This window comes from Poecilia reticulata, linkage group LG2 (genome assembly GCF_000633615.1).
Source record: "Poecilia reticulata strain Guanapo linkage group LG2, Guppy_female_1.0+MT, whole genome shotgun sequence".
NCBI lineage: Eukaryota > Metazoa > Chordata > Actinopteri > Cyprinodontiformes > Poeciliidae > Poecilia > Poecilia reticulata.
The window spans coordinates 7473760-7487615 of record NC_024332.1 but is presented as its reverse complement, the minus strand read 5'-3'; the positions used below and the strand labels follow the sequence as shown (position 1 = coordinate 7487615).

At 40.3% G+C, this 13856-nt stretch overlaps 2 protein-coding genes across 5 annotated transcripts in view; both read left to right on the top strand.

Annotated features, from left to right (window-relative positions):
* Positions 1–10130, top strand: part of mpp4b (MAGUK p55 scaffold protein 4b) — a 13090-nt gene extending 2960 nt beyond the window's left edge. The window contains exons 2-22 of the mRNA XM_008424518.2: positions 975–1081; positions 1159–1280; positions 1368–1445; positions 1526–1609; positions 2279–2410; positions 4274–4355; positions 4788–4873; positions 5013–5087; positions 5170–5366; positions 6236–6294; positions 6387–6404; positions 6495–6536; positions 6627–6647; positions 6777–6791; positions 6968–7009; positions 7868–8041; positions 8157–8237; positions 8332–8425; positions 8507–8615; positions 8705–8839; positions 9509–10130. Of these exons, the coding sequence (XP_008422740.1) occupies positions 1024–1081; positions 1159–1280; positions 1368–1445; positions 1526–1609; positions 2279–2410; positions 4274–4355; positions 4788–4873; positions 5013–5087; positions 5170–5366; positions 6236–6294; positions 6387–6404; positions 6495–6536; positions 6627–6647; positions 6777–6791; positions 6968–7009; positions 7868–8041; positions 8157–8237; positions 8332–8425; positions 8507–8615; positions 8705–8839; positions 9509–9700 (1896 nt within the window). The 5' untranslated portion in view covers positions 975–1023 and the 3' untranslated portion in view covers positions 9701–10130. The remainder of the gene's footprint in view (positions 1–974; positions 1082–1158; positions 1281–1367; positions 1446–1525; positions 1610–2278; positions 2411–4273; positions 4356–4787; positions 4874–5012; positions 5088–5169; positions 5367–6235; positions 6295–6386; positions 6405–6494; positions 6537–6626; positions 6648–6776; positions 6792–6967; positions 7010–7867; positions 8042–8156; positions 8238–8331; positions 8426–8506; positions 8616–8704; positions 8840–9508) is intronic.
* A 378-nt stretch (positions 10131–10508) lies between these two features.
* tmem237b (transmembrane protein 237b) overlaps positions 10509–13856 on the top strand; it is a 5727-nt gene continuing 2379 nt past the window's right edge. For 3 of the 4 annotated variants that reach the window (XM_008424561.2, XM_008424548.2, XM_008424529.2), the window contains exons 1-8: positions 10509–10694; positions 10951–10986; positions 12842–12873; positions 12959–12972; positions 13048–13116; positions 13181–13309; positions 13387–13480; positions 13561–13718. In XM_008424561.2, the coding sequence (XP_008422783.1) occupies positions 10674–10694; positions 10951–10986; positions 12842–12873; positions 12959–12972; positions 13048–13116; positions 13181–13309; positions 13387–13480; positions 13561–13718 (553 nt within the window). In that variant the 5' untranslated portion in view covers positions 10509–10673. Of the gene's footprint in view, positions 10695–10950; positions 10987–11575; positions 12177–12841; positions 12874–12958; positions 12973–13047; positions 13117–13180; positions 13310–13386; positions 13481–13560; positions 13719–13856 lie in introns of those variants that run through there. The other variant, XM_008424540.2, reaches the window with a different exon arrangement.

Here is a 13856-nt window from a genome sequence, read left to right as displayed (position 1 = left end):
AGGATTAAAATCCTGCAGTGCACGCAAGGTGCCCTTCCTCAAGCCAACGCATGTCAAAGCCCGTCTGATGTTTGCAAATGACCATCTGAATGGTCCAGAGGAGGAATGGGAGAAGGTCATGTGGTCTGATGAGACAAAAATGGAACTTTTTGGTTTTAACTCCACTCGTCATGTTTGGAGGAAGAAGAATGATGAGTACAACCCCAAGAACACCATCCTAACCGTGAAGCATGGCGGTGAAAGCATCATTCTTTGGGGATGCTTTTCTGCAAAGGGGACAGGACGACTGCACCATATTGTGGGAAGGATGGATGGGGCCATGTATCGTGAGATTTTGGCCAACAACCTCCTTCCCTCAGTAAGAGGAGCACTGAAGATGGGTTGTGGCTGGGTCTTCCAGCATGATAACGACCCAAAATGCACAGCCAGGGCAACTAAAGAGTGGCCCTGTAGGAAACATCTCAAGGTCCTGGAGTGGCCTAGCCAGTCTCCAGACCTGAATCCAATAGAAAATCTTTGGAGGGAGCTTAAAGTCCGTGTGGCCCAGCGACAGCCCTGAAACCTGAAGGCTCTGGAGGAGATCTGTATGGAGGAGTGGGCCAAAATCCCTGCTGCAGTGCGTGCAAACTTGGTCAAGAACTACAGGAAATGTCTGATCTCTAATTGCAAACAAAGGTTTCTGTACCAAATATTAAGTTTCTTTTTTCTGGTGTATCAAATACTTATTTCACACAATAAAATGGAAATTAATTATTTCAAAATCATACAATGTATTTTTCTGGATTTTTGTTTTAGATTCCATCACTCACAGTTGAAGAGTACCTATGATAAAAATTACAGTCATCTACAAGCTTTGCAAGTGGGAAAACCTGAAAAATCAACAGTGTATCAAATACTTGTTCTCCCCACTGTATCATAAAAGTTAAATAACACGGATCAAAGAAGCTCTCTGACTTACCCTCTCTAATCCCCAGGTTTACTGTCCTGGTGATCAGCTAACAGGTGGTCGGGGGTCCAGGGATCATGAGGCAGGCGGTGGAGGCTCAAGTTGTAACTCCGCCCTTTGAGCTCGGAGAGCAAGGTGAAGCAGAGTCCTGGCCTGCAGGTTTAATCTGTTGTGCGGCTTTACGGTCTGATGTGATGGTTTCTCCGCTGCAGGCCTGCGGCAGATCCTGTCGGACGTGATTGAGGAAGTGAGACGCTGTGTTGGTCAGGACGTTGACGGAGCAGAGGTCCTCCACGCCCTCTTGACCGCGTCCTGGCTCCAATCGCTGCTTAAGGTTGGAAAACAGACATTTCTGTGTTTACCTTTTCAATTAGCAAAAGTTTTCTTGCTATCTTTTATGCTATTTTTATGCTATTGCCAGGTGTACGAATGTCTTCAAAGGTATCTGACAGACTGCCCGGCTCCAGCTCTGGATTTTGCTTCAGGACTCTCACTTCAGGTTTGTTATGCAGTCATTTTAGTGGTGGTTAGTTGGTGTGTATTTTTCTCATGTTGAATATATATTCTGTTTGGGTGTAGTTGTTGATAGACATCAGATCGCTCCCATACTGCTCTGAAGAAGCCAAAGAGTTGTACCGTCTCCTCCGACAACCGCACATGCAGGTGAGAAACCAGCTGCTTGCTGCTTTCTTCAAATTTGTTTTTAGGATGTGGACATTTAAAAATGACATCAAAAAAAAGATAACAGATGTTTTCAACAGTCCCTGTAGTTTTTAGCCACATTATTTAAATAAATAAAAAAATTGAGAGCTCAATAGCTCTCAAATTTAATTTGGTTGCTTCTTTTTTTAACAACTTTTTTCCTTTAGAAAAAAACGCCTTCAGCAGACTGCTATATTATATGCTTACAGTGAAATGTCCATTTTCCTCCACTAGTAGCTCATAAAAAATGATATATTTAGTAAGTTTTGACTTGAAAATCTGATCTATGAAGTTCACTGTGTATCGAAACAACGTTGAAGTCTGGTGGCCTGGGTGGAAAAGTGCTAGACTTGAATGATAATCAACAAATATCAGCTGACAAATATTTAAGTTGCTTCAGCTATTGATTGGAAAGCAACTACTTTACTAAATATGCTTCTTTCATAATTTAAGTTAGTATAAAATTTTAATAACAATTTAAAAGCCTTTAAAAGTCTGGAATTATTGGGCCAGACTTTGAGAATTCCAGATATTGATGGCGATACTTTTCCGTGATAAAATCTTGAAAATGTTTAGGATTTTTAAAATTTCTTTCTTTACTTTTAAAATTTTTTTTTTTTTGTCGTTCAGGCTCTTCTCTCGGCTCACGACACCGTGGCCCAGAAGGACTACRAGCCTGTGTTGCCGCCGATGCCGGATGAGCTGCCAGACGAAGAGGAGGCCACCCGAATCGTCTGCCTCGTCAAGAACAAGCAGCCTCTGGTGAGCTGCTCATTGGAAAGTGACTGCTCTGAAAGGTTTTCTGTTTCAGATTCCTTTAAAATCCAATCAGTTGAATTAAGACTACTTTAAAACATAAGATTAGCATTTATTTGGACTATTCTGTAGTTTTTAACCTGACTCTATTATGATAAATATACTAAACTAATACAAAGGCTTAGTAAAAATATTTTATTATGTATATTTATTATGTTTTGGAGATCTGTACCTTTAGTCAGTCCAAATTTAAATCAAATGTTCAGCATTATATTGCATTTCGATGGTATGAAAAGATTGTATGAAAGATTTTGTTGGTTTAAAGATTTAATGAAGTCCTTGATTAGCTTCCTAAGTAATCTTAACTAAATTCCTATGAGGGGAAAACAAGTTTTGTTTATTGGGAAAATACAAAACTAGAAAAACAAGAAAAACCCGGCATATTTTCAGTGACTGTGTTGTGTCACAGCTTTGCGGGCTGAGTGGTTCCTCCCATGCTTGTACAAGAAGAAAGTGTCGATCAGGGACAGGAAGCGCCTGGAGCGTTCACAGCGACGAGACATTTGGAGTGCAAAGCCCCGCTCCGCAATACCTGCGGCATTTCTCGTGTTGCGAGGTCCAGCGGACCTGCTGCCGCCCGGCTGAGTTGCCGTGCCGCCCGACGGCGGTCCGTCAGCACCTGCTCACCTGCACGCCTCGACATGAAGTGAGCTATCACAAGCAGACGATTCACTGCAGCGTCTGTTACACCAATCTGGAGCAAAAGTTGAACCAGTCGGCGCCGTCCGTCTACAACCCCGTTGAGTTTGGTAAGAAAAGACGCTTTCAGAAACGACGCCTTGAAAACTCGTCATTGCTCTGCCTTCATTCATCCATCATCCATCCATCTATTCATTACCTTACGGATTAATATTTTGTCTGTTTTCTCTGGGGATCTCCCTGCTAAAGAGTCGGGACCGTTCACCTGTGCTCCATATCCTCCCTGTCTTGGCGTACCATGCTACGTCAACAAAGGCACGTACCTTCATCCAGACTTGCCTCAGAAGCTTCGTGCCCAAAGCCCTTGCGTCCGCACAGCTCCCCCGAGCCCCATGCAGCCTCGCCGGGTGCTGGAGGAGTCACCCGTGGAGACGTCCAATCAGGAGAGCCTGGACAAGTTGAGGACGACCGTACAACAAGCAGCTAGCTCAATGGAAAGCAGCAGTAAAGACATCAGAGTCCTGGGAGAGAGGATGGTAGCTGCAACGGATCGCATGACCGAGACGGTTCAGTCTTTGGTCCTCCTCACTCAGGTGGTGAACCGGCTACAAACACTCCTCACGAACACTGGGACCGATATAAAGATTTCACACCCAGAGCAGTCCAGATGTTCCTCCTCGTCCAGCGCCAGCTCTCTGGATGCTCCCTCCACCTCAACTGGCCCCTCTCCTATCGCCGCAAATTATCAAGGACCCCTGCTCACCACCGTCAAAACAAGAAAACATAGCCCCGGCGATCCGGATGTGTCCAGAGGTTTACTTACAAACGGTGAACTAGAACTGATGAAGACGGCCAACAATGTGAAGGGATATCACACCAGCCAGAAAAGGAAGAAGAAGAAGAGGAAGAAACCCACCTGAGTGACGATGAAGGGGTTCCAAACAGTGAGCGTCTTCTTTTGGATCACTATGCCTCCAATCATTTTTCTGCGCTTCATTCGAATATTGAAAGAATTTCCTCTCCTTTTGTGCCCTTGTTTCATTCTTGTCTTTACAAATTCATCCACTTCTTTCTGTCCCTTCATGACCTTCAGCAGACCTCATCAGCATCCCAGTCACGTCGTTTGTTCAACCTCCACGCTTAACAATGTGTTCTGTTTTTCTGTTTCAGGGAGCGACTATAAAGAGAAATGACATCACAGGAGAGATTTTCGTGGCTCGTGTTATTCACGGAGGGCTGGCTGATCGAAGTGGTGAGGCACTTTATGGTGAACAGTGGAGTGAGGGCAAAATGACAACATAAACACCGTGGAGTTATAAAGAAAATGGCATACTGCCGTCCAAAGATCTGTCTATTCATCTCTGACTCCATCCTGCAATGACTCAACAAATACTTTAACTATTCCAAAAGAGTCTGAGTCTCTGAAACCTTTTTTTTTTCTTAAACATTTGCCCCTTGAATTGCTCCTCAAAGGTTATTTATTTTAGTAAATAAACCGGCTTTTATGTTATGCAGATGAGCATCGCATTTATTTTTGCAAAGAAACTGCAAACCAGTTTACTAAACTCTTGCGTTTTGGTTATAATTTAAGAAAAAGTAACCAAATAACTTAAAAAAAAAACAAACAAAAAAAACTTTCAACCAAATCCTCAAGTTTAGTTTGAATTTGTTTCTCTGTATGCAGGCCTGCTTCATGCAGGAGACAGGATTATAGAGGTGAACGGGTTTCCTGTGGACGGAATGGAGCCTGAGCAAGTCATCCAAGTCGTGGTGGGTTGATTAAGAGTAGAAATTAAATCGGTTATTTCCGTCGTCTAATGGCCTTCATGCTTAACTGCAAGATGTTGCAGTCTTAACTGGATAAAGAGGGTATAATAAAGTTATTGTTTGTTTAATTACATCCAATCAGCAAGCTCGGTCACATGGCACCATCATGTTTAAGGTCATTCCCATCACAGAGAGGCCGATCCACAACCAGACCATGGTGAGTCTTCCACCACACTTCTGTCATTTCTTTGTTTAGACATAAAACTGCCTAAAAAAACCGAGTGTAAATCGTTGCTCAGCTCTATGTCCGGGCCATGACCGACTACAGCCCTCAGCAGGACCCAACCATCCCCTGCGCCGACGCCGGGATGAGCTTCAAGAAAGGCGACATCTTAGAGATCGTGGACCAGACCGACGCCCTCTGGTGGCAAGCCAAGAAGCTGCCCGGCAGCTCGGCCTGTGCCGGACTCATCCCTTCCACTAGCCTGCTCAAACGGTGAGTCTGAACCCAACTTGTTGGGGTTTTTAGAATTAACTCAAGACTTGTAAAGAACCAGACATAAGACCATTGAGGTTTTTATACCTTCCTTTGCGAAGGGAGAGATCCACAACCTCTAACCCGCTCGGGATCAAAGATTGGTGAGCTCTGCTCAACTCTGCTTGGGAATTGGCTTTTATTATGATGACCTTCTTCAGTAGAACAATGCTGAGATAACAGAACAGATGGACCCCTTAAGTAGGACATTACATTATAGATAACGAAAGAACCTTAAAGAATAACTGGTCAGAGCCAGTTAGATAACTGAACACATTTAGATAAAACACTCAAATAAAATAACAATGATTAGTTTTACCCAACACAACTCTTCTGCATCTTCTGCATGAAGGTGTTTTAGGCTACGGTTAAACCTAGATCAGTGTGGAGGTGAGGGATGTTCTACTTTGAATAAGGTGTATTTTCATCCTCAGCTCTTTGGGAGATCTGATTTTCCTGTAAAACTCTCCCACAGTCCTAGGAGGGAGGGAAACATGCTCAGTCCTAGTGGGATTGCACTCATTTTCTTAAAGAGACAGATTCCCAATTTCAAGGTGCACAATATCTAAACTTTTCAGGTTAAAAAAAAGTGATCCTGGTATTATTCTTTGGGGTACTTTACCAAAAATCTGTCAGTTAAATGCAGTCTTAGAAATGAAGTACCCTGTACGATCCGTTAGCTTGTACACCTTTAGCATCGTTGGAACTGTTTCTCATCTGGAATGTTGTGCTTTATATGTGCAAGACTTTTTTTTTTTCTTTAGTAAACTGATTACATTTGCATCTTGGAAATATAAAGAATTTTCCCCTGAACTGTGCTCCTGTTGCAGGAAGCAGAGGGAGTTCTGGTGGTCCCAGCCGTACCAACCACACGTCTGCATGCAAATCTGTGAGTGACCTGCTCTTGCTGTTGCCATCCATACAATCGTCCATATAAACTCACAGATTGGTTTTATCTGTTTCACTCCTTGTTTACTGCAGTGAGCACCGTAGACGAAGGTAAACAGAAGTTATGTTCAGATTTCTGCTGAATTGTTTTTCTTTTTGTTTTTTTCAAAAATCCTTCTACATCTTTTTTTTTCTTCACAGAGGAGGATTTGATGGCCATTGATGAGAGATGTGTTGAAGCAGGTAAGATTTAGTTAAGATGAACCATCACATTATTGTTTTTTTGTTGCTTCTTTTTCATTTAATTCTCTGTGTGTTTTGGGGTCAAAACAGATGAGGAGGCATTTGAATCTGGTAGGTAAGTCTTTGATACATTTGTTTTGGAGCCTGAAGTCGACGACTCGATCCGTTTTCTTGCGCTTCACGGAAAACTTTTTTTTTTCTTTTCCAAATCTTTGTGATTCCTGATGCGCAAAACGTCAGAGGAGCTCAGAGAAGGTGAGGAAACTGGTGGTTTTTCTGAATCTTTGAATTAATTTGAGAAAAGGAAAGTTTAATAGATTTCAGCCTCTGTGGATGTATCATGTTTTTACAGTCATAATTTCTCCATCCATTAGGTTTTCACTTAATAAGTTTGCTAAATTTTCCTTCTCTGCTCTTTTTCTCCCCATCAGAGGAGGATGACTTCAGCAGCAACATTGAAGGAGTTTACTTGGGTAACTACTGACCTCAAAGCAATTGTTTATTAGAGTGCACATTTAATATTTAAATGTGCTTTTCACATAATTTGTATGAATTTCCATGAGGGAAATCAAGAGTCAGTGAGTGTATTTATTGGGTGTAAAAACCCCATCAGATAACTTGCATATGGTGTTTTTTTTGCGGGTTTTTTTCAGAAAATGAATTAATTGTAGTGCAGATATAAGAGTGAGTTTGTGCAGTCATTTATAATTGTGGTGTTGAATAATATTGAGATGACGACTGCATTTCAACATGTTCCTCGGGTCTAACCCAAACTTACAGCCCCCCTAAAAATGTTCTCAAGCCCTGTAAATAATTTGGTGGGGATGTTTTGTTGTTGTTGTTTTCCAAAAAAATTGACAACAAATTCAACATAATATGACCAGAATATGAGTTTGAATAAATAATCACATAACTGGTGTGAAACACGGCTGGAGTTGCTCGGAAGGTGATACAAATATGAAATGTCCTTAGGAGGCAACGTAAGTTTTATAAATTTTACAAATTTTGTATGCAGACCTGCAGAAAATTATAATTATCTTAAGATTTGTTAGGAAAGTCTTTTATTATATTGGTTAACGTCTTACAGCATTGGTTAACTTCTTCTGTTTTTGTTGCTGTTTGGTACATCTTGGCATCTGCGCTCCTTGAACCTTAGTGACGCCCCCTGCTCTGATGTGATGCTTACACGACAAAAACACATGAAAGTGCCACGTATAATTAACACATGAACTTCAACAGCGCGTAAAATACATGTTCACTGCCCCTTCGGTAAAGGTACAAAAAGCATCTGTAAGGGTAAGCCTCTGACATCCTTTGTGTCTGACCATCAGCGGGGTTCAGGCGCAGCATCCGTCTGTGTCGCCGGCGTTCCCAGAGCACAATTCAGCCTTCCTCCCACATCCGCTGTCCCAGCAGCTGCAGCAGCGTACTAAATGACCCTTACGAGGAGGTGGTCCGCTACCAGCGCCACCCAGAGGACACGCATCGCGTCATTGCCCTTATAGGTACAGAAATAAAACTTTGGTTTGACTTCTGTACAATCTGGAGAAGTATGCAGTTTGAGTTCAGAATATCACGGGTCTGGATGAAAAAAGACTTTGTCTTGTTCTTGTTCCTCAGGTTCGTCTGGTGTTGGTGTGAATGAACTCCGACGGCGCCTTATCGAGATGAACCCAAACGTCTTCCAGGGAGCTATACCTCGTACGTGTAAAGCCTTCAGAATCACAAAAATATTATGAATCATTGTTGTTTTAGCCAGTAGAAGTCATATATTTAGTTTTTCCTCTTTCACTAGACACGACAAGAAGTCCAAGAGGGTACGAGGAATCCGGGAGAGAATATTACTTCACCAGCCGAGAGATTTTTGATCATATGGTCTACAATAATCGGTAAAGCTGCTATCTGTCACATGCTTTTCGCCTTCAAATAAATTGTGATGTTGTAATGTAACGCTGTTATTTTTTTGATAGGTTTCTGGAGTTTGGTGAGTACAAAGGTAACCTTTACGGAACTAGCATTGATGCTGTGAAAGACGTCTTAAACAGCGGAAAGATCTGCATCGTCGACATAGAGCCAAACGTAAGCCTCGAAAGTCTCGCCACGCGCCCGCTTTAGGGGCAGAGCTGATGATGCAGAGTAAAACGAAAGCACTTTGCCTTATTCTTTAGGTTGTTCAGGCAGTGAGGACTCATGAGCTGAGAGCGTACGTTGTCTACGTGAAGCCCCCGGCTCTAGACCGCCTCAGGGAGACGAGACAGGAGTCATACATCACCACCAACTACTATGTCAACCGTCCATTCAAAGTATGCTCTCTGATGGCTGGGTTTTAATGTTTACATCTAGTTTTTCTTAGTTACAGACAGTAGTAAGTTCAGTAGTAGGTGTAAGATGATGTCACTGGTGAACCAGCATGAGGTCTTACAGGGTCAACTTCAAAATTGATTCGAAATGAAGAGTTTTGAAAGATGAGACCAAAGTAGAGATGTTTGACCAACATCAAAAATCAGCGTCAGCACACAGATTGTCAAACACGATGACGGAAAATGACTACCAAGAGTTATTTCTGCTGTTGTGTGTTTAGTGGTTTAGCGCTCAGATTATCATGAGGTGAACCCCAAGGAATTGTACTGGAGCCACTTATTTTGTTTTCCACCTTGGATTCATTTATATAATACAATTCAAACTTTTTCCAATTTTTTGAGATCCTAAATTATTATTTTTTATCTAAAAAAAGTTATTCTAATGTATTCTCTATATTACTCAAAAACTATCTATTTTCCTATGTGGCTATTACAAACTCAGTGTATGCTGAACTTAAAAGTTGAACAACACAGTGATTAAATAGGTCAGACAAAAATATAAGCTAAAGATTTGATTATCACATTTTTTTAAAATTTTTATGGACATTGTTGGTCATTGACCCACAAAAATCCCCAAAGGCTGAAATCCAACCTGACTTTGATTTTCAAAAGGATGAAGACTTCCACGAGATGGAGGAATCAGCCCGGAAGATCGAGGCCCAGTACTGGCAGTTCTATGATCAGGTGATCGTCAACGATGAGCTGCAGGACTCCTGCGTCCAGCTGCTGACAGCCGTCAGGAAGGCACAGGATGAACCACAGTGGGTCCCCGCCTGCTGGATCCGACCCACGGCCGAATCATGAGAGAGAGAGGGATTAGAGCACTCTTCGCCGGGAAGATACAAATGTTGAAATGTAAAATCCTTGCCTGGATGTTTGGGGGGAAGCGAGCCAGGAAATATGTAAATCCTTTGATCTGTATGTATATGTGTGGAAAGCTTGTTCTGGTCTTTAAATCCCAGAGGACACAAAGCCCCAAGAAATCCCATAAACTGTGTCACAATTTCTTTTTTTTWAAACTCTGCTCAACTTAGCAGTTTATTTAGATGTGCTTTGTGTACTGGATTGGAAGGTGTTTAGATTAAAATAAATCCGTTTTGTACTTTGAATGCAGCTCCATTTTCACACAAAAAAAAACAAAAAACTGATTAAGATCAGATATGTACTCACAAAGTTGAAATAATTTTTTCTGAATGTTTACAGTATAGAAATAAAAATTTTATGTTTGCTCTCGTTTTTGTGTGTTTCATGACAAAAAAATTATCTTAAATAGGTGAATAATTAACTGGGTTAATGTCACTTTGAAAAGACAGTATTAGGTATGTTTCAGGCTGCCATTTTATACCACAGCCAAGTAACTAAATACATACAAGTTGTTAAAAATGCCTTAAATGTCAAATGCGACTTAGAAATTTGACTTCGTAATTTAATAAATCAACATAAAAGATTTTCAAAATAAAATGTTATATAACTGCAACCTGAGCAAAAGTTAAATATGTAAATACTTTTGTGACTGATTAAAGTGTATATCGGTGAAGAAATGTATTAACTCTTTTGCGTTTCTTATTTGAACTTTTTTAATGTCTGCTTTTATTTTGAAATTATACGTACTACTTCCTAGCATTCGTAACATCCGGTTAAGGTAGCTCAGTGAGTGTAAACAACACAACGATAACTCGGTTTTTAACTGTCTTGGTGTTGAAAAAGTCTGGCTACATTGATGAGAATGTGACCAGAAATTCATTTCGCTGAAGGGTTTTAGGTGAAAAGACCGAGAATGGACGGGGGAGATGGTAAAGTAAGTACTTATCTATATACTAGATGAATAACGGTTCTTTTGTCGAAATGTTCTCACATCTCAATGTCTGTAAGATAGTTTATTCAGAATAAAATGATATATTTGGCAAAATGTATCATTTTGCATTTTATTCTGTATCATAGCACAAGGAGCCACCCATGCATCCTTGTATCCAGGCACATACTCCATCCATTTTCATTGCTGTTTTTTTTTTTTTAAATCTATAACTTCTTGTATTTTTTCTGTTACTGTGCAGAATATAAGGTTTAGGGAGCTGCCGCCTCTCCCTAAGGTAAGTGAACTCACTTATTTGTTAGAGTTCCATTATTATTACTGTCTGTAGAAAGTAAAGTAAAAGTGTAGAAAGAAACTCACACGTTTAGAGAGGCCAATTAACCTGACAGTCATGTTTTGGACTGGGAGGAAACCGCAGTACCCGGCGAAAACTCACGCATGCACAGAGAACATGCAAACTCCATGCAGAAAGACCGGGGCCGGGAATCGAACCCAGAACCTTCTTGCTGCAAGGCAACAGCTCTACCAACTGTACCACTGTGCAGGACAAAAGTCCATAAAACTTTAAATGTAATAATTTTATAATTGAACCTTTAGATACAATTTAACTAGTAATATGACCATTTTAATTTAGTTGCTTTTTAATTTGTTCTTCTGTTGCGTTTCTTTTTAAAAGTGCTGGCAGTGTCTATTAAGGCAGGATGTTGGAGTTCTGGTAGAGTTCACAAGTTATTTCAGTTATTTCAAATTGATTTTATCCTTGGGTTACATTTTTTTATTGTGTACCAATCAAGTTTTTTTTTTTTTTTTGCAATTTAGTAAATAAATATGTATTTATTATGTGATCATTTAGATCAACTTCTAAATGTAAAACATTTTAATTGATGATTTTTATATAAAATTCTGTATTTAATGAATTATTGACATCCATATAATTACAGATCTCTGTACAAACTGAATTCTTAATACAATTAATTTGTTTTACTAATACCACATAAACAAAAAAATTTTTTGTAATTATTTATTTATTGGATCGTGGCAGGTCTGACGCTTGATATTTATTTACCACATCACAATTTGCATGTTCACAACCAGAATAAAATCCGAAAAAGTGAGAACTCAGTTTTAAAGAATGTGTATTTATTGACATAGAACAAAACAAACAAAAAAAAGAATAAATCCTGCAAAAACTCTTTAAAAGTTGCTATTTTCCCAAACAACAAAGCGCTGCAGTGCCGTCAATAAAAACAAACCAAATCCCACCAAAGCTCGCTTCTCCATCCTCACAAACAGCCACTCTTATGATGCTCCAAGTCTTTTGTAAAAGGTTTAAATCGTTTGACCTCTGCTCCCAAACTAATCCTCCGTCTTGGCAGATTTAGCTCAGGATTTATCTGTCAGGATGTCATGTGTGGCTTCGCTTCGCTCTGAGTTGCATTCTTGACCGAAATGGCCAGAAAAACCACGGTAAGGTTTTTGTTATCTCAGCCGCTTGTTTCAGGATTAGCTGCGTCCAAGAAGTTCAGCTATACGAGTATAAAAACCTCACCGGATCAGATGTTACGTAAACGTCCGGGATTAAACAAACTACTTATCATGTGGTTGCCCTGTTTAGTAAGAGTTTCTTATTTGGATCAGGGTTTTTTATTTTAAGAAAACATAGTTATTGTGTTTTAAATACTTTGTTTGGGGGGGAAAAAGGACAAAGTTCTGGTACAAGTAGAACTAATGTCCTGGTCGATTTGCTTGGTTTTAGTTTCAAAAGTACTATTWGACAGAAACAGTAACTGATACGTTTGTGAAAAACGTGTGAAACTCTTTAAAAGGTAAACTATTCATTATGAAATATTCTGAGGATTTGGCAAAACTCCTCCAATTCTTTTGTGCAGGTTCATGTGTATGAAAACACATTAATTTTTTTTTTTATATTATTTTTTTTTAAAGTAGACAATAAATGTGGTGGAGATATCTTTTTTTTCTTAAAGACTTGGATAAATGTGTAAAAGTCCTTAAAAATCTGAAATCTCTTTAGGACCCTCTCTTGGTTTGATTATGAGTAATATTACATTGATAAGAAATGACTAAATAATTAGAGATAATTATTTTTATGCTTGCTTTTTTTGTCTCCGTAGCGAGGGCAGCGAGCCCTTCCCACCATGTCCAGGTAGGAAAACTTCTCCTCTTTAACAACTTCTTTGTAAAAATGAGAATAATAATAAAACTCTTTTTTTGTTGTTGTTTCATAAAAGCCAAGACACAGCAGGTGGGTCCAAATTTTTTCAGAAGCCACAATGTCAATTTATTTCCGTTTCTAAATTCAAATGAAAAACGTCGACAGATTTTCCAGCCCCAAAACGGAAAAAGAAGAAGCCAAGAAAAGACGCAAATGGAGAAGGAGACGTGGACGGTAAGGAGATGAGGAGGAGACAAGAGAAACGGCGTTCTTTGTTTGAATAATTGTGTTTCCTCAGATCAGGAAATGGAGATGGGAGGGCTCGGCAGCCGGAGGGCGTCTGAGGTCGGAGATCACCTGACACTCGAAGCCACAACAGATGGTCCAACGCAGAGGAAACGGAAGAAGAAGAAAGCCATGTCCACAGGTGGAAACCACTTCGCTTTTCTTTCATGTTTTTCAAAAGTACGGTGGCGGTTTTAAGCTTATCCGTCTCGAATTCAGATCTGGAAGACAACCAAGCCGACCTGGTCAACGGAGACACCGGAGATCAGACCACCGACGGGGAAGAAGTGGTGAAGAAAACCAAAAAGAAAAAGTAAGAGAAAAACAAATACACTTAGCAAAATTAGAGTTAAGAAGACAACAACAACAAAAAAAGGTGTTTCTCATGTTCAGGAAGTCGAAGGTGGCAGAGTCGCCGCTTCCCGACGAGTTTTGCGTCGAAGAGGACGACATCATCAACGACAGCTGCTCGCCGATCCCCCAGCAGGCCCTGTTCTCAGCGCCGCAGGGCCAGAGCCAGCCGGTCGGGAAGCTGTTTGTAGAGAGAACCAGTGAGTTCATTACACCGATCGATATCTACAGGAAAACAATCAACTTAACTTTACAGGTTATATGAAGAGTCAAATAAAGCTGTCAGTTAATGACATCATAAGTACTAAATTATGTTTTAGAAACTATATATATATATA